At 46.8% G+C, this 20681-nt stretch overlaps 1 protein-coding gene across 1 annotated transcript in view; it reads left to right on the top strand.

Moving 5' to 3' along the window:
• LOC121536820 (potassium voltage-gated channel subfamily H member 7-like) overlaps window positions 1-20681 on the top strand; it is a 119034-nt gene that overhangs the window by 77952 nt on the left and 20401 nt on the right. Inside the window, exons 7-10 of the mRNA XM_041844398.2 lie at window positions 3325-3724; window positions 3858-4057; window positions 13003-13255; window positions 18068-18273. Coding sequence (XP_041700332.2) covers window positions 3325-3724; window positions 3858-4057; window positions 13003-13255; window positions 18068-18273 — 1059 coding nt within the window. The remainder of the gene's footprint in view (window positions 1-3324; window positions 3725-3857; window positions 4058-13002; window positions 13256-18067; window positions 18274-20681) is intronic.

The raw sequence follows: 20681 nt of genomic DNA, 5'->3' as shown, positions 1-20681 counted from the left end.
GTGCATACATATTTTTATTTTTTATTTTTCATACCCCCCGTGGGAATCGAACCCACAACCCCATGCTCTACCAACTGAGCTACATCCCTGCCGGCCATTCCCTCCCCTACCCTGGACGACACTGGGCCAATTGTGTGCCGCTCCATGTGTCTCCCGGTCGCGACCGGCTACGACAGAGCCTGGATTTGAACCAGGGACTCATAAGATTTTAACCTTAACTAACATATTTCCTTACAAAAAACTAAAACCCCTGTTGTCATAGCCTTAGTCGACAAACTGCAGAGACCTCCCCTTTTTTTTCTCACACACGCACAGGCTCTCTTTCACACACACACACAATTCAAGAGGAATGTATCCGTTCCTACGGTCCTCTAAATAATGCTACCGTCGTTCCTTATTTCTCATAGTTCCTTCCTAAATTTATGCTACCTCGAGTTTGCAGATATTCAAATGAGAGGTTACATCGAACATATACCTTGTCAACTATAAGTCGAGGGGTAACTTGCAACCGAATGTATCTACCACAAATTCCAGTCCCCGGAACTGACCTTAAAAATCAACCTAGTGAGTTTTCAGGATTTTCGGGCCATCCTAATGATCGCCTCGTTTGAGGGCTTCCATAGATCAACGACGTCCTAATTAGTATACATTTTCCTTAGTTCCTGGCCTTATTCCTTCATTCTATTCTTTTTAAATTTTATTGAAGCCAAATATCCCTGTGCCAAGTGTTATCAATTCCTATAGACACTCCCCCCTGTTTGCGTTGCTTTCAACGCAAACAAATTTAGAAATTTAGAACGGATTCTCATCACACAGCAAATAACAGCAAAGCGCACACATAAGTCCTTTGACGGTGCAGTCTTTCAACGCACACACACACACAAGCACACAAACTGACCAGCGCCCAAAGATTGTGAGAAAGCTCACCGTATCTGCATGCCTCTTGAGCGGGAGTCAGCTCGGCGCCCATGAATGTAACGCTTAGAAAAGACGCAACACGTCCCAAATTCCTCGTCGCCATTCATGTAGTGTCGAGATAACGATGCTGAGATGCTGTGATGACAAGAAATCCGCTGACACTGTCCTTGATTATAATAGTTTTATTACATTAAAGATTTCAGCGTCAATTTACAGATTTCTGCAGACATCTGGAGAACAACTGACCCAATCTCTAATATGTTGTTCCTCCCCGTCCTTTGTCCCAACCATAGTATTTATAATCTGTAACATGATATGGGTGGTTTCCCCATAAACCAATCCCAGGACGCCACATAACAGACTTCCTCTGTTTTAGGGTGCCCCTATAGTAATGCTTTCCAGATGCTTCCGCAAGCTGAGTCAACTTCCTCTAACACACCATTTGCAAACATCAGCAAAGTCATAAACTGTTTAGACACTACACTAGCTAAACAAATGACACCTGCATCTCTAGCTGTGTATAGCCACGAATATGAGGGGAAAAAGTCAGTCAATCACCTGCTCCCCCAATGACATGACATCCTCCTAGCAGCTAGCTAGCTATCTAGCTAACGTTAGGCTCTGTGTTTTTAGCTTGATACGCTAACCTATTAGCCACGTTATGACTGATTTGTGATCATTGAGCTTGCTAGTTTGATTGTATTGACATTCCCAGCGTTAGTTACATTAGTCTGTTTTTGTCCAAAATATTGAGTCATTTAAACTGAAATAGTGCATCCCGAATGGAGGCAGCATACAATGTACCAGGCCAGCTGTGATTTACATTTACATTTGAGTCATTTAGCAAATGCTCTTATCCAGAGCGACTTACAGTTAGTGAGTGCATACATTTTTTCATACTGGCCCCCCGTGGGAATCAAACCCACAACCCTGGCGTTGCAAGCACCATGCTCTACCAACTGAGCTACACAGGGCCCTGATTTACAACCTGATAACAATATTATTTGGACTACCAAGAAATGTATTGGTGAATTATATTAATCATGCATTGAACTGCATTCATCTATTCTGCCACCAATGCATTAGTGTACGTAATGGAATGTTGAGTCAAATAGAACCTATTCTTAAAACCTCTTATACAGCTGGTTTTGTAGCGAAAACTGCGAATTTGACATTTTTGACTGATATTATGATTGTCTGTTTCATATCTGCAATGTAGTTCAAATGCTATCAGTTTCACTTTAAGGGTGCCAATAATTATGGACCCCACTGTACATTAGAACCACAGTGTTGTCAATTACAGAGCCTCTAAAAATAATGAATGGCAGGTACTAACCTCATGTTCCAGGGTCATATTATAATTGCCAGGTAAATAAATGATCTCCCTAAAGGGGACGATTGTATAAGTGTTGCTAGAGCCCATGCTGATGAGAGAGCGAGCAGCAACCTCTCTAGGTATCGTTCATTGTGTTACCTTCCTCCCACCTGGACTTCAATAAAGCAGGATTTATCTGCCAGCTGCTTGTTTCACAGCTCTGTGTTAATTTGTCCTTGACCAGAGAGTCATTACATTGAAAGTCGGCAAGATTAAGAGTCTTTGAATTATACTGTTGAGAGGAGTGCAGAGAAAGCTCATTACTGTTGTTGAAATAGTGCATTTGACTCTTTTTCCACCCTTTTTTAAAGCAGAGGTGTCAGCTAATTTTGTTGGTAAAACATCTGTCGGACTTGATAGTATGGACTGAAGTATATTTTAATGCAGCTTTGTGATATCAATATACTGTAAATTAGTGCAAACTTTGCATATAAATAAAATACTGTATATACATTGAGTATACCAAACACTAGGAACACCTTTCTAATATTGAGTGGCACCCCACCTCTACAAGGTGTCAAAAGCGTTCCACAGGGATGCTGGCCCATGTTGACTCCAATGCTTCCCACAGTTGTATCAAGTTGGTTGGATGTCATTGGGTGGTGGGCCATTCTTGATACACACGGGATACTGTTGAGAGTGAAAAACCCAGCAGCATTGCAGTTCTTGACACAAACCGATGCGCCTGGCACCTACTACCATACCAAACATGTTGTCTTCCCCATTCACCCTCTGAATGGCACACATACACAATCCATGTCTCAATTGTCTCAAGGCTTAAAAATCCTTCCTTACCCTGTCTCCTCCCCTTCATCTACACTGATTTAAGTGGATTTAACAAGTGACATCAATAAGGGATCTTAGCTATCACCTGGATTCACCTGGTCAGTCTATGTCATGGAAAGAGCAGGTGTTCTTAATGTTTGTTACACTCAGTATTTATTTGGTAAAAGGTGGAACATGTTTCACAATGTCTGATCATGTCTCTTGGACTGCTTGCTAAATATGCACCGTATGTTTTGTCTCTTTAGACCACCACTCTGATTGGCCTGTTGAAGACAGCCCGACTGCTGCGATTGGTGCGTGTGGCCAGGAAACTGGATCGTTACTCTGAGTATGGAGCTGCTGTGCTAATGCTACTCATGTGCATCTTTGCACTTATTGCTCACTGGCTAGCCTGCATATGGTACGCCATTGGCAATGTGGAGAAGCCTTACCTGGAGCACAAGATTGGTTGGCTCGACAATCTGGGGGTGTCCATTGGCAAGAGGTATAACTACAGTGACCCTAGCTCTGGGCCCTCCATCAAGGACAAATATGTCACAGCACTTTACTTCACGTTCAGCAGTCTAACCAGCGTGGGCTTTGGAAATGTCTCCCCAAATACCAACTCAGAAAAGATCTTCTCCATCTGTGTCATGCTGATAGGCTGTGAGTCTGAACTATTCATTGTGTAACTTTTGTCCTTAAATTTACGAGATTCATTGTACAAATCAATGCCTATTAAGAAAACACAAAATAATTGTGACTTACCCCTGCCTTTACATATGTCTGTGTTGTGCAGCCCTCATGTATGCCAGCATCTTCGGTAATGTCTCAGCCATCATCCAGCGGCTGTACTCTGGCACTGCAAGGTACCACACCCAGATGCTCCGGGTTCGAGAGTTCATCCGCTTCCATCAGATCCCCAACCCGCTAAAGCAGCGGCTGGAGGAGTACTTCCAACACTCCTGGACCTACACCAACGGCATCGACATGAACACGGTAAACAGCAGAACTTCAAATCAGCATACCAACATAGTTAAATCCTCTTTCTTGCCAATGTGATCCTCATGCAAAATGCTTAAAAAAAAAACTTTTTATTTTTGATTTCTGCTTTTCGATTGGAATAACATCTACGCTGGTAAGAGCAGGAGGTACATATTATGTGAAAGTATGAACTGTAACCATTTCCATGTTAGCTTAATTGCTTGACATTTTTGTTTCTCTTTCAAAACATATTATAATATTTGGCTCTCAAAACATCTCATAATCGCCCATCATGTGTAGACACCATAAACCATAATCATCATCATTATCATCATCATCACTTTTCTACCCGTTTTTGAGTGAAGTGTTTCAGTTTCCATACCATCTCCTGTGTTTTGTGTGCCAACGCTGAGCTTCCACATGCATGCCAGATTCTAATTAAAAGAGTGCTTTGCGCTGAGGCTAAGGGCATATGTCACAGATTGGCTTGCATGTGGCTGCATGAGCTTACTTAAAGGATATATTAGTGCTTTTTCCTTTTAAAATCAAATGCAATTTTATTCGTCACATGCTTCGTAAACAACAGGTGTAGACGAGGAGTGAAATGCTTGCTTACAGGCCCTTCCCAACAAAGCAGAGTAAGAAAATATAGAAATAATAGAAAAGTAAAACTTGTAATAATAAATACACAATGAGTAACGATAACGTGGCTATATACATGGGGTAACAGTACCGAGTCGATTTGCAGGGGTATGAGGTAACTGAGGTAGATATGTACATATACTGTAACTAGGAATAAAGTGACAGATAATAAACAGTAGCAGCAGCGTATGTGATGAGTCAAAAAAGTTTGTGCAAAAAGGGTCAATGCAGGTAGTCCGGGTAAATATTTGGTTAACTATTTAACTAACTACACTACATTACCAAAAGTATGTGGACACCTGCTCGTCGAACATCTCATTCCAAAATCATGTGCATTAATATGGAGTTGGTCCCCCCTTTGCTGCTATAACAGTCTCCACTCTTCTGGGAAGGCTTTCCACTAGATGTTAGAACATTGCTGTGGGGACTTGCTTCTATTCAGCCACAAGAGCATCAGTGAGGTCGGGCACTGATGTTGGGCAATTAGGCCTGGTTCGCTGTTGGCATTCCAATTCGATTGAGGTCAGGGCTCTGTGCAGGCCAATCAAGTTCTTCCACACCTATCTCAACAAACCATTTCTGTATGGACCTCGCTTTGTGCACGAGGTTGTCACGATTCAGACAGACGACCAGAGGACCACAATTGCGTCACACCAGAAAGTTTATTAAACTTAAGGGAAAAGGGAAGTAGGGAGTGAATGAAGGCTCCAGGGGTAACAGGGATCCTCGTCCAATGCGCCTGGGTCTGTGCCCCCCAGTGGCAGCGATGCGTCCTGAAGCGGTGGTGGGTGGTCCAGAAGTCCTGGGGGAGACACAGACACAACAGGGCGGAATGAAACCAGGCAGCAGTACAGTTCAAGGGAATCCAAAATGCGTAGTAGCAAGGCAGAAGGCTGGTCAGAGTTACGGGATTGAAGAAGTAGTCAGGGTCGTAATGGCAGAAGCAGGTCTGGTTTTCCTGGGGCAGAAGAGTCTCCCAAGAATCAGGCAGGTCCGGGGTCACAAAACAGGGGTGAGCCAGAAGCGCGAGCACACAGGTTCCGGGTGTGAGCTTTGCAGACGATCTGACACCGGAGAGCTGAAAGACAGGGCCTTAAATACTGGGAGAGGTTAGTGGGTAATGCAGCGCAGCTGGCAGAGTAATTAGGAGCCGAGCAGAGCAGGGACAGGTGGAGCTAGTTAGGCTGAGTAGAGAGAGGGAGGTGAGCAGAGTGGAAGATAGTGGAAACCAATTAAGGTGGTAACCCGGTGGAGTGAGAGGGCTCATGACAGAACCCCCCCAAGGACGCCCCAGAAGTCCCAAGAGCAACACCACGCCGGGCGGGAGGCCGGAGGAGGGCTAGAACTCCTCCGAACGGTCCCAGTGAACGTCCTCATCCTCGGAGGAAGCCGGAGGGCCGCGTGGTCGGGAGATGGGACAGGTCCCGAGACAGGATCAGGCACAGGACAGGAAGCCGGGCGGGCCGGACGGTTAGGGACCCCTCTGGGGCGGCCCCTCACGGATTGCAGGTTGATCAGGATGCCGTTGGTGGAAAGCGGTGATGAGAGTCCTATCCACAATCCGACTAGCTGGCACCCAGGTCCTTTCCTCAGGTCCATAGCCCTCCCAGTCAATGAGGTACTGGAGACCCCTACCCCTCCGTCTGGACCGAAGCAGGCGGCGGACGGTGTAAACCAGACCACCATCGACGAGCCGTGGAGGAGGAGGACCAGGCGCAGCAGGGACCAGCGGACTCTCATGGATGGGCTTAATCTTAGACACATGGAAAGTGGGGTTGCACCCTCAGGGAATTAGGCAGTTGGAGCCGGACAGCAGTTGGGCTAATCACTCTTATGATAGGGAATGGGCCAATGAACCGAGGTGCCAGCTTCTGCGACTCCACCCTGAGTGGCAGGTTCTTCGATGACAACCACACCCTTTGACCAACATGGTAGGTGGGAGCAGGAATTCTCCGCCGGTTGGCCCGGTAGTGTAGCTGGCAACGGACCTGAGGAGTGTGGCTCGGGCTTGTGACCAGGTGCGGCGACATCGACGGGCAAAAGCAAGTGCAGATGGGCAAGTAACCTCCTCCTCCTGGCTGGCAAATAGAGGAGGCTGGTATCCATAAACACATTGGAAAGGGGACATACCGATGGCAGAGCAGGTCAGAGAATTATTGCGTACACTCCACCCATGTCAATTGCTGCGACCAGGAGTGGGGGGTTGCGTGAAGTCATGCATCGCAGTGCCTTCTCGAGCTCCTGATTAGCCCGCGCCTGACTGCCCATTGGATTGGGGATGGAATCCGGAAGTCAGACTGACTGTGGCTCCCAGCAGGTGACAGAACTCCTTCCAAAAAGCGGAGGAGAATTGTGGACCACGGTCAGAAACAACATCCCTTGGCAGTCCGTGGATCCGGAAGACGGTGTTCCAGGACCACCTGGGCGGTCTCCTTGGCGGTTGGGAGCTTGGGGAGGAATGAAGTGTGCCATCTTGCTGAACGTCAGCAACGATGGTGAGAATGACGGTCATGCCACTTGAAGGGGGCAGCCCCCGTGACAAAGTCAAGGGGCATGTGAGACCAGGGACGTCTGGGCACAGGCAGGGGCTGCAGCAATCCGGCTGGGGGCTGGCAGGACCGACTTGTGTTGGTTGCAGATGGGGCAGGCTTGGACGAATTCCCGTACATCCTTCCTCAGAGAGGGCCACCAGAACCTCTGGGCGAGCAGGTTGTAAGTGCGGGTGGAGCCAGGGTGACAAGCTAGGCGGGAGTCATGTCCCCACTGAATGACCTGGGACCTCAGGTCTTCGGGGACAAAAGGCGGTCAGCTGGGCAAGTGCTGGGACCTGGCTGGTTACGGAGAGCCTCCAGCACCTGTTCCTCAACAGCCCAGGTCAGAGCTGCAACGATGCAGGGACTTGGCAGAATCGACACAGGGTCCTTGGAGGGTGTCATCCTTCTGGATTTGACGGAGAGGGCGTCTGGCTTGGTGTTGCGTGATCCAGGCCGGTATGACAGAGTGAAATTAAACCTGGTGAAGAACAGGGCCCAGCGGGACTGCCTGGAGTTCAACCGTTTGGCCGTCGGATGTACTCCAAGTTCTTATGATCGGTCCAAACGAGAAATGGAATGGTGGACCCTCCAGCCAGTGACGCCACTCCTCCAAGGCAAGCTTCACAGCCAGCACTCTCACGGTTCCCTATGTCGTAATTGCACTCCAGAGGGGGACAACCGACGTGAGAAAAAGGCACAGGGATGGAGCTTCCTATCCTCCGCAGCCCACTGAGAAATCACAGCACCAACTCCCACATCCGAGGCGTCCACCTCCACAATGAATTGCCGGTCCACATCAGGCATCTGGAGGATGGGAGCGGAGGTGAACCTCACCTTGAGGGTACTGAAGGCTTTGTCGGCTGCTGGGGTCCAGGTGAAGGGTTGCTTGGTGCTGGTTAGAGCAGTGAGAGGGGCAGCAACGGTACTGTAGTTCCGGATAAACTTCCTATAGAAGTTAGCAAACCCCAGAAACTGTTGCAGCTTCTTTCTGTTCTCCCGGAACTGGCCACGAAGTGACTGCTGATACTTTGGCCGGATCCATTTGGATACTTCCTTCTGCCACTATGTACCCCAGGAAGGCCACTGTCTTGACGTGAAACTCACATTTCTCTGCCTTGGCGTAGAGGGAATTCTCCAGAAGACGATGAAGGACTTGCTGGACATGGCGGGTGTGTTCAGACAGGTTTCTGGAGTAAATTAAGATGTCATCCAGGTAAACGAAGACAAACTTGTTTAACATGTCCCGCAGTACATCATTCACTAGAGCCTGGAACACAGCAGGAGCATTGGTGAGGCCCAAAGGCATAACCAGATACTCGGTAGTGGCCTGTTGGTGTATTGAATGCGGTTTTCCATTCATCTCCCTCCCCGGATCCGCACTAGGTGGTAAGCGTTTCTGAGATCCCAACTTGGTAAAAACAGTGGCTCCCTGGAGCAACTCAAAGCAGAGGTGAGCAGAGGCAGAGGGTAACGGTTTTTCACTGTGATGTCGTTGAGTCCCCTGTAGTCGATGCAGGGGCGAAGAGATCCGTCCTTCTTCCCCACAAAGAAGAAGCCAGCACCAGCAGGAGATGAAGATGAACGGATTAAATCCTGCGGACAGAGAGCCATTGATGTAGTCCTCCATGGACTTTCTTTCAGGAGCAGACAACGAATAAAGACGACCCCTTGGAGGAGCTGTTCCAGGGAGGAGGTCGATGGCACAGTCGTCACGGTCGGTGAGGGGGCAGAGATCTGACTCTTGCTTTGTTAAACACCTCTCTGAGACCATGGTAGCATTCTGGGACATTGGAGAGGTCGCGCGGAGTTAGTAGGTACTGGCCGAGGGTAGGTGCGGCAGCAAGCAGGCAGGTTCGGTGGCAGTCCTCTCCCCACTCCCTGATCACCCCGGTCACCCAGTCGAGCTGAGGTTGTGCCGGCGGAGCCATGGGTAACCCAGGATGAGGGGTTGGCCTGGAGAGGGGAGCAGGTGAAACTGGATAGTTTCTTGATGGTTTCCGGACAGACCCATCGAGACCGGGGCCGTGACATGAGTGACCGATCCGAGTAAGTGTCCGTCCAGTGCCCGGGCAGGAATAGGAGGTGTCAAACGGAGGTTCTCCAGTCCCAGTTGGCGTGCCAGCTTGAGCGTCCATTATGTTGGCTTCGGCGCCAGAATCCACCAGAGCAGCCAGGGTGTGAGTTGAGTCAGAGAGGCGGAGGTGAACTTGCAGCAGGGGTTTGCGGTCGGAGGACTGGATGGTCATAGAACTCGACCGGACTCCCCTACGCCCGGTGAGCTTCGGCCCTTTAAAGGGCAGGTTACCACACGATGTCCATCACCTCCACAATAGAGGCAGAGGTTTGAGGTGAAGCGGCGCTGGCGCTCTGCAGGAGTGAGGGAGGCTCGCCCAATCTCCATAGGCTCAGACTGATCAAGCTGACCTGGGTGAGTGGCAGTAGATGACAGGAGCCCAGTCGGATCTCTCCGAATGCCGGTAGTAGGTGGACCTTGGCGCCCCCTCTCACGGCGACGGGTCTGTATCCTTCTGTCGATCCTGACAGTCAGTGCGATGGCTTCATCAAGAGTGGAAGGCAGTTCATGGGAGACCAACTCGTCCTTGATATAGTCAGCCAAACTATGGAAGAACGCGTCCACCAACGGTGGTGTGTTCCCAAGAACTTCGTCTAGCCAGGGTTCGGAAGTCGATGGAATGGTCTGCGACTGTACGTCTGCCTTGTCGAATACTGAACAGTTCACGAGACGCCTCTGCGGTGGGTGAATCCAGGTCAAACACCTTCAGCATCTCCTCAGCAAACAGGTCGAAGGTTGCACATGCGGGGGTTTGACGTTCGAACTCTGCTGTTCCCCAGAGTCGATCTCGGCCCGTCAGGTGAGTGATGGCATACTCCCAGCCCCCTCCGTGGCGAAGGTCCTTGGCTGCAAGGAGAACTGAAGTCGGCAGCTAGTCAGGAATGGCCGGACCTGGGTTGAATCGCCGTTGAACCCCGGGGTTTCCAATCTTGGGTTCGGAGCAGCGGCTGCAATGACCGGGGCAGGTAACTCGGGGGCTGGGCTGGTGGGCAGACTGGCTGGGGTAAGGTTGGTGAGGAGTTGAATGAGCATGGCGAAGTTGTTGTTGCTGCTGCTGGAACTGCTGCTCATGCTCATCGGTTTCCATGTCGGGGAAAGTGTGCGCTGAGTCCATAATGGTCAGATCGTTACTGTCACGATTCAGACAGACGACCAGAGGACGACACAATTGCGTCACACCAGAAAGTTTATTAAACTTAAGGGAAAAGGGGAAGTAGGGGAGTGAATGAAGGCTCCAGGGGTAACAGGGATCCCGTCCAATGCGCTGGGTCTGTGCCCCCCAGTGGCAGCGATCGTCCTATGAAGCCGGTGGTGGGTGGTCCAGAAGTCCTGGGGGAGACACAGACACAACAGGGGGCGGAATGAAACCAGGCAGCAGTACAGTTCAAGGGAATCCAAAATACGTAGTAGCAAGGCAGAAGGCTGGTCAGAGTTACCGGGATTGAAGAGTAGTCAGGAGTCGTAATGGCAGAAGCAGGTCTGGTTTTCCTGGGGCAGAAGAGTCTCCAAGAATCAGGCAGGTCCGGGGTCACAAAACAGGGGTGAGCCAGAAGCGCGAGCACACAGGTTCCGGGTGTGAGCTTTGCAGGCTCGGTCTGACACCGGAGAGCTGAAAGACAGGGCCTTAAATACTGGGAGAGGTTAGTGGGTAATGCAGCGCAGCTGGCAGAGTAATTAGAGCCGAGCAGAGCAGGGACAGGTGGAGCTAGTTAGGCTGAGTAGAGAGAGGGAGGTGAGCAGAGTGGAAGATAGTGGAAACCAATTAAGGTGGTAACCCGGTGGAGTGAGAGGGCTCATGACAGAGGTATTGTCATGGTGAAACAGGAAAGGGCCTTCCCCAAACTGTTGCCACAAAGTTGGAAGCACAGAATCGTCTAGAATGTCATTGTATGCTGTAGCGTTAAGATTTCCCTTTACTGGAACTAAGGGGCCTAGTCTGAACCATGAAAAGAAGCCAGAGACCATTATTCCTTCTCCACCAAACTTTACAGTTGGCACTATGCATTGGGGAAGGTTGCGTTCTCCTGGCATCCGCCAAATCCAGATTTGTCCGTCGGACTGCCAGATGGTGAAGCGTGATTCATCACTCCAGAGAACACGTTTCCACTGCTCCAGAGTTCAATGGCGGCGAGCTTTACAACACTCCAGCCGACACTAGGCATTGCGCATGGTGATCTTAAGCTTGTGTGAGCTGCTCGGCCATGGAAACCCATTTCATGAAGATCCCGACGAACAGTTCTTGTGCTGACGTTGCTTCCAGAGGCAGTTTGGAACTCGGTAGTGAGTGTTGTAACCGAGGACAGATGATTTTTACGCGCTACGCACTTCAACACTTGGCGGTCCCGGTCTGTGAGCTCGTGTGGCCAACCAATTCGCAGCTGAGCCATTGTTGCTCCGAGATGAGCTTGGAGGGAACTATGGTGTTGAACACTGAGATGTATTAAATGAACACCATTCTCACATAGGTGTTCCTCTTGTCCAGGTGGGAAAGGGCAATGTGGAGGGAAATAGAGATTGCGTCATCTGTGGGGGTATTCGAATTGGAGTGGGTCCAGGGTGTCTGGTAAGATGGTGTTGATGAGAAACATGGCCAGCCTTTCAAAGCATTTCATGACTACAGATGTGATTGCTATGGGACTATGGTGGTGTGCTTGAAACATGTAGGTATTACAGACTGGGTCAGTGAGAGGTTGAAAATGTCAGTGAAGACACTTGCCAACTGGTCAGCGCATGCTCCAAGTACACGTCCTGGTAACCTGTTTAAAAGGTCTTACTGTGATCGTCCAGAACAGCTGTTGCTCTCATGCATGGTTTAGTGTAGCTTGCCTCAAAGCGAGCATAGTGAGCATAGACATTTAGCTCGTCTAGTAGGCTTGTGTCACTGGGCAGCTCGCAGCTGGATTTCCCTTTGTATTCTGTGATAGTTTGCAAGCCCTGCCACATCCAACGAGCGTCAGAGCTGGTGTAGTAGGATTCGATCTTAGTCCTGTATGGACGCTTTGCCTGTTTGATGGTTTGTCGGAGGGTGTAGCGTGATTTCTTATAAGCGTCCAGATTAGTGTCCCGCTCCTTGAAAGCGGCAGCTCTAGCCTTTAGCTCAGTGCGGATGTTGCCTGTAATCCATGGCTTATGGATGGGATATGTACGTACGGTCACTGTGGGGAAGACATCGTCGATGCACTTATTAATTATGCCTGTGACTGATATGGTAAACTCCTCAATGCCTTTGGATGAATCCTGGAACATATTCCAGTCTGTGCTAGTGAAACAGTCCGTTAGCTTAGCATCCGCTTCATCGGACCACTTCCGTTTTGAGTGCGTCACTGGTACATTCTGTTTCTAAAAACTTACTGTATCTTTCATTGTGAAAAAAGGTCTGAACAGTCTGTGTGAGTGTATACAGTAGTTACATTTGCACCAATTTACATCACTGAAACACTTCGTTATCATAGTCATTTCCATGTGGGCCAACCGAAGAATAGTTTAGCCCAGGTTCATTCCTTTTTATTGTAGAGGTAAGTATATCCTTTTATTATTTTTGTCACTACAGGTAGCCTACTTTAAATTCCAGGAGATTAAAACATTTTTGAGATACCGTAACCATTTGAGAAGGGTGAAAACAAGCATATAGAACCCAATTGGCTGACTCAAGAGGTGATTCCACGTTGGCTGCATCCTGTAATTGTTAAATTTCTCCACACATACTGTAGGTGTTAAAAGGATTCCCTGAGTGTCTTCAGGCAGATATCTGCCTCCACCTCAACCAGGCTCTGTTGGAGAGCTGCAAGGCCTTCCATGGAGCTACCAAGGGCTGCCTGAGAGCCCTGGCCATGCGCTTCCAGACCACCCACGCCCCCCCAGGGGACACTCTGGTCCACTCTGGAGACGTCCTCACCGCACTTTACTTCCTGTCGCGGGGCTCCATAGAGATCTTGAAGGATGACATTGTGGTGGCCATTCTAGGTAAATGCAGTTTAACTATAAATAGCATCTGGTGGTTTTTACCTGGTCAGATCATATGGTCAGGAAAAACTCCTGGCACAAATGATATACTAGTGTTAAAGGGTAAATTCCACCCAAAAACAATATTTTGGTATTTGTTTAATTAGTCTATTGTTGATATAGTGCCAAAATGTTTTGCATGTGAGCAATCAAGTTTTCTTTTTCAAAGTTTTCACTTTCAAAATACAGAAATACAGCCGGTATGATGCAACGAGCATATTTATGCATCATACTGGCTGTATATTTGTATTTTGAAAGTTTTTGAAACATAATTGCTCACATGTGAAACATTTTGGGACTATATATACAATGGACTAATGAAACAATACCAAAAGATAGTTTTTGGGTGGAGTTTTCTTTTAAGGCTAAGAGTTTTTCATGACCATGTGATCTGAGTAGGAAAAACTCCAGGCTCTATAAATGCTGATTGGAAAACATGCTAACGCTTATTGGTAGCTTTTTGAAGCATGATAAGACACATTGCTACTTACTGTACTGTCAGGGCAGTAATGAAAGAACCAAACCAAGTGGAGAACTGGGGTTGGTGAGGCATTTTTATAACAAGGGTTTCAGGAGCACTTACTCTGGCATGAGTCTTAATATTACAATTCCTTTCATCTGTGTTTATACAATTAAAGCTGTCATTTTTTTTGCATGTTTGCTGGATGGGTTGATTTGAATTATTGATTTGAATGATTCCGTCCTAGACAGTGTGGGGTTTCGTGCTCATATGATATTTGCAGTTGTGTAGCGCTAGATGTCAACTCAGGCAGAGATACACAGTGCCACCTCCCAAAGGGAAAATGGCTGGTTTTTCAAACACTGATCCACTGCAGCAGACCTCTTGTTCAAATCCAACAACTGACTGGAACAATATGTTCTGTCTAGTCTACCCGGAATCTTAACATGCTCCTCGTAAGCGTGAACACCTGAATGTATTTTATACCAGTTGTCTTACCTGGGTATGATTTTCCTTCTCACATTTAGACAACAACAGTGACTAGAGTAGTTAGATAAGCTTCCATTCCTAAGGTCCTGTCTGTTAAGGCATTAGGACTGTTCATCAAACAGGATGGAGGCTCTGACATTTCTATTAAGTGGCTCTGTATGAGACTGTTTGGCTCCACTTAATTTCAGAAAGAAAACTCCACGTAGAATATGTTTAACCATTTATTCAGCAATGAATAACGTAAGTCTTTGCGATATAGGCTCTACTCCTTCAAGGTAACTCACTGCCTGATCAAAGCATCCCATTATAAAATATAGCCTACGGGCAGTGAGTGCGGTAAGCTATACCAATCCCACAACACTGCAGAACCTTACGCCAGATGCCTATGTGTAGCTATGGCAGAAGCACTATTTAAATATTATCTAATGTGACTCCCGAGTGGTGCAGCGGTCTAAGGCACTGCATCACAGTGCTTGAGGCGTCACTACAGACCCGGGTTTGATCCCAGGCTGTGTCACAACCGGCCGTGACCGAGAGTCCCATAGGGCAGCGCACAATTGGCCCAGCTTCGTCCGGGTTAGGGGAGGGTTTGGCACGGGGGGCTTTACTTGGCTCATCGCGCTCAATTTTGAACAGAGGTTTGCCAGGTGCTGCCCATGCTCAGCATACAGGCAGCATAACATGAAAGAGAGGACAAAGCAGTGTTAGTTCTGGTGATGATGACAATGTTCCACATGTGAGAGTCCATGAAAGGAAGGAACATTTAGTGTATTCAGACTGAAGAACCCCTAAAGCCATCATACGGACCGCCTCTGGAAAAGCGTAATGTAAACCCAACACCGTTGCCTTAACGTGAACTAAAACTTGTGCTACTGAGACAGAGGAGAGATACTGTACTCTGATATCCATGTCCGTTGCTTTTCCTTAGGCCATGAAGAGTAGGCAGACAGATGGAGTCTTGAGCAGACTGCACGCTGAAGGGTCCTGACGCCCAATATGAACTGAATCCCTGCTATTGGAGCATGATAAGGAGCATTTGCCCAACTGAAATTGGAATAGAAAAGGCATACGTGTTTATATAACAAAATACATTGTACAGAGAGAAGACTCTGTAGCTCAGCTGGTAGACTCTGTAGCTCAGCTGGTAGAGCACGCCGCTTGTAACGCCAAGGTAGTGGGTTCGATCCCCGGGACCACCCATACACAAAAAAAATGTATGCACGCATGACTGTAAGTCGCTTTGGATAAAAGCGTCTGCTAAATGGCATATTATTATTATATTATTAAGACCATACAGTAGACTGCTGCAGAGCGCCACAGCTCAGCCATGACAAACCATAACATAGCATAAAACATACAGTATAACTAACAAACCCCCAAAACTGCAACTAAGGTTAGCTAAGTATCCACATTATCTAAATAGCCTAATGTCCTACTGAAATTGCTCAGCAGTAGCTGATGCATCTGCAGCATGCACAGTGTGCACAGTGAGAGTGACCTGATAATCAAAACCTAGACCTAAAAATAGTCTACTTGAGCTGAAGGCTAATGTCTAACGGTATATGCTGGTAAGCCATGAGAGAATAATAAATGATGACCTGATAACGAAAGAAATAGACTCCATTCATTTGGAAAGTATTCCGAGCCCTTCACTTTTTCCACATTTTGTTTCGTTATGGCCTTATTCTGTTTTTTCCCCCCTCATCAATCTACACACAATACCCTATAATGACAAAGCAAAAACAGGTTTTTAGAAATGTTTGCACATAAAAATTAAAAATTAAATGAAAAAGGAAATATTTCATTTACATAAGTATTCAGACCCTTTACTCAGTACTTTGTTGAAGCACCTTTGGCAGCGATTACAGTCTCAACTCTTCTTGGGTATGACGCTACAAGCTTGGCACACCTGTATTTGGGGAGTTTCTCCCATTCTTCTCTGCTCAAGGACATTCAGAGACTGGGCCTGAAGCCACTCCTACGTTGTCTTGGCTGTGTGCTTAGGGTTGTTGTCCTGTTGGAAGGTGAATCTTTGCCCCAGTCTGAGCGCACTGGAACAGGTTTTCATCAAGGATCTCTCTGTACTTTGCTCCGTTCATCTTTCTCTCGATCCTGACTAGTCTACCAGTCCCTGCCACTGAAAAACATCCCCACAGCATGATGTTGCCACCACCATGCTTCACCGTAGGGATGGTATTGGCAAGGTGATGAGCGGTGCCTGGTTTCCTCCAGAAGTGATGCTTTGCATTCAGGCCAAAAAGATCATCAAGGACATCAACCAACCGAGCCACTGCCTGTTCACCCCGCTATCATCCAGAAGCCAAGGTCAGGACAGGTACATCGAAGCTGGGACAGAGAGACTGAAAAACAGTATCTATATCAAGGCCATCAGACTGTTAAAATATACATCAATAGCCGGCTACCACCCGGTTACTCAACCCTGCACCTTAGAGGCTGCTGCCATTTGTACATACAGTGCATTTGGGAAGTATTCTTTTCCCACATTTTGTCTGCACAAAATACCCCATAATGACAAAGCGAAAACAGGTTTTTAGAAATGTTTGCAAATGTATTACAAATAAAAAACAGAAATACCTTATTTACATAAGTATTCAGACCCTTTGCTATGAGACTCGAAATTGAGCTCAGGTGCATCCTGTTTCCATTGATCATACTTGAGAATCCACCTATAAAAAGAGACAATTCTCTCAGTAGTAAAACACGGGATAGCATGACTAATTTTGTAATTTTCCCCCACAATAGGCTTAATGGATGCTTTTGAGAACCAAAAACATGTGGATTGTTTGTAGTAGGCTAGTGTTCTATTGTAAGCTAGTGTTCTATTATAATCATGATACAAAGCCTTGGTGTGAGAGCTGTGTGTGGGCGCCTACTCTGAGCCACTCTGCTGTGCTGCTGTCGTGTGTTAGGGAAGTATCCGGTCCCTGCTGAGGTGGAACACTAAGGCTGGAGGTCACTCCTCATAGGTCACTTAAAGCCACACAGCAGTCCAACCTATTGCATCTCATTCACACAAAATGCTGCACATGGGTTGACATTTACTAAGACCTGGCACCACTGAAAGGCCGTCTTAAGACCTATGACGAGTGGCTTAAGGTGCCCTTTAAACTATACACTCCGTATACACGCCACCCTCTGAGAGATGACAAACTAGTCTCTCACATTTAAGGTTAAGAGCATAATATAATTCATTATACAACAGTAAATGCAAATAGAACAAATGCATTGCATCTCATTATCACAACAATCTATTCCTTTTTGTAGTGAAACAAGCAACGTATGTTGATCACTACCTCAAACGTTGCTCATCACATCAAAGTTGGTTCTATCTGATATATACTGTATTACTTTGTTTAAATTATGGATCAAGACCACTGATGTGCAGACCTGAGTTGACAACGCATATACAGACAGAAAGAAAATAGGAACTCTACTTTTCATATCCTCAAAGGAAACCCAGACAGGCTGTCCTTCTCCACACCAGTCCAGTCCATTAGTCTACACTCCACATGAGATTGGTGGCACCTTAAGTGGAATGGTATCAAATACATCAAACACATGGTTTTCATGTGTTTGATGCCATTCCATTTGCTCCATTGAAGCCATTATTATGAGCCGTCCTTTCCTCAGCAGTCTCTTGTGTTACACACAGACAGACAGAGCCATTCTCCTAATCTTCCGAGAATATATGATCATCCTATATTTACTGAGAGACTCAAACCAGATCTCCTGACGTCTGGAGTATTCTGATAATTCTCTCTAAGAACTTAACCCAATCTACTCTCTCACGCTCTACTCACCAGGGAAGAATGACATCTTTGGAGAAATGATCCATCTTTACACCAAGCCTGGGAAGTCCAATGCAGATGTCAGAGCCCTGAGTTACTGTGACCTGCACACGATCCAGAGAGAAGATCTCTTGGAGGTGCTTGACATGTACCCTGAGTTCGCTGATTTCTTCCTGACAAACCTGGAGCTGACATTCAACCTCAGAGACGAGAATGGCAAGGTACATTTACATCAGATGGTCCTAACACAAGCCTATTGGGTCCTCTGTCAAAACTGTATGGTCAGTAACCATAGGCTGCGTCCCAAATGGCACAATATTCCCTTTATAGTGCACTTCTTTTGACCAAGGCCCATAGGGTAGAGTATATGGAATAGGGTGCCATTTGGGATGCAGCCTATTCTATAGCATATTCTAACAATGAAATAGTCCTGACAATAACAGAAAAAAAACAAGGCTTGCCATATGAGATTGTGTAAAATTAAATGTCATATAATCCTGGTAAATCAGTAATACCATTTAAAAAATCACTCACTGTATTCCAAAGTATTTGGAAAGGTAATTGCATGACGATGACGTTATGTTAATGAATCTACACTGACTTTACTTAACATTCCTTAAAGGTCCAATGCAGCTGTTTTTTCTATCTCAATTTCAAATAATTTCTGGGTAACAATTAATTAGCTTACAGTGATTGTTTCCAATTGAAATGGTCAAAAATAAGCAAAGATACATTTTTGGGGGGTTGCTAGGACTGTTTGTGAATGGTCTGAGTGGGGAGGGAAAAACTGAAAACGATCTGTTATTGGCAGAGAGGTTTGGAACTCTTTCTTATTTGTCTATTAACTAATTTACCACCTGGTGATGTCACCAGGCTGGCCAAAAACTCCATCCCACCAAAACAGGTTGAGATGTCAGACAGTCTTTTCAAACAGCACTTACACTAAAATGGCATTATCATCATTTTCACAATTTCACAGTATTATTCCAGCCTCATAGTGTGTAAATATTCACTCACCGACCAGTTTATTTGGTACACCACCCTGCTGACGAAAATGGATCTCTCCTACAGACAGTCAGTCACGTGGCCTTGGCTTGCTATATAAAGCAGGCAGACAGGCATCGAGGCATTCAGTTACTGTTCAATTGAAAGTTAGAATGTGCAAAACTAGTGACCTAAGCGACTTTGAGCGTGGTGTGATCGTTGATGCCAGGCAGGCCATCCTGGGTTTTTCACATACAACAGTGTCTAGGGTTTACAGAGAGGGGTGCGATAAACAACAAACATCCAGTCAGCGGCAGTCCTGTGGGCGAAAACAGCTCATTGATGAGGGACGTCAAAGGAGAATGACAAGAATCGTGCAAGCGAACAGATGGGCCACAAACAGACAAATAACGGCGCAGTACAACAGTGGTGTGCAGAACAGCATCTCAGAACGCACAACTCGTCAATCCTGGATGGGCTATTGCACCAGACGACCACACCGGGTTCCACTACTATCAGCTAAAAACAAGAAGAAGCGGCTCCAGTGGGTACGCGATCACCAACACTGGACAATTGAGGAGTGGAAAACATCACTTGGAACATGACAGTGAGTTCTGTTTACTTGAGTGGCCTGCGCAGACCTCAACCCAATGGAGCATCTTTGGGATGAGATGGAACAGGCTGTTCGCAGCATGATCTACCTCCATCCAATCTGCAGCAACTGCGTGATGCCATCGTGTCAGCATGGACCAACATCCCTGTGGAATGTTTCCTTACACCTTGTAGAATGCCCCGAAGAATTCAGGCTGTTCTGGAGGCAAAGGGGGGTCCGACCCTGTACTAAATGGGTGTACCTAATAAAGTTGCCGGTGAGAGTATATACAGTGGGGGAAAAAAGTATTTAGTCAGCCACCAATTGTGCAAGTTCTCCCACTTAAAAAGATGAGAGAGGCCTGTAATTTTCATCATAGGTACATGTCAACTATGACAGACAAAATGAGAAAAAAAATCCAGAAAATCACATTGTAGGATTTTTAATGAATTTATTTGCAAATTATGGTGGAAAATAAGTATTTGGTCAATAACAAAAGTTTCTCAATACTTTGTTATATACCCTTTGTTGGCAATGACACAGGTCAAACGTTTTCTGTAAGTCTTCACAAGGTTTTCACACACTGTTGCTGGTATTTTGGCCCATTCCTCCATGCAGAACTCCTCTAGAGCAGTGATGTTTTGAGGCTGTCGCTGGGCAACACAGACTTTCAACTCCCTCCAAAGATTTTCTATGGGGTTGAGATCTGGAGACTGGCTAGGCCACTCCAGGACCTTGAAATGCTTCTTACGAAGCCACTCCTTCGTTGCCCGGGCGGTGTGTTTGGGATCATTGTCATGCTGAAAGACCCAGCCACGTTTCATCTTCAATGCCCTTGCTGATGGAAGGAGGTTTTCACTCAAAATCTCATGATACATGGCCCCATTCATTCTTTCCTTTACACGGATCAGTCGTCCTGGTCCCTTTGCAGAAAAACAGCCCCAAAGCATGATGTTTCCACCCCCATGCTTCACAGTAGGTATGGTGTTCTTTGGATGCAACTCAGCATTATTTGTCCTCCAAACACGACGAGTTGAGTTTTTACCAAAAAGT

This window comes from Coregonus clupeaformis, chromosome 23 (assembly GCF_020615455.1).
Source record: "Coregonus clupeaformis isolate EN_2021a chromosome 23, ASM2061545v1, whole genome shotgun sequence".
NCBI classification, from domain to species: Eukaryota; Metazoa; Chordata; class Actinopteri; order Salmoniformes; family Salmonidae; genus Coregonus; species Coregonus clupeaformis.
This window is presented reverse-complemented; position numbering and strand designations above follow the sequence as displayed.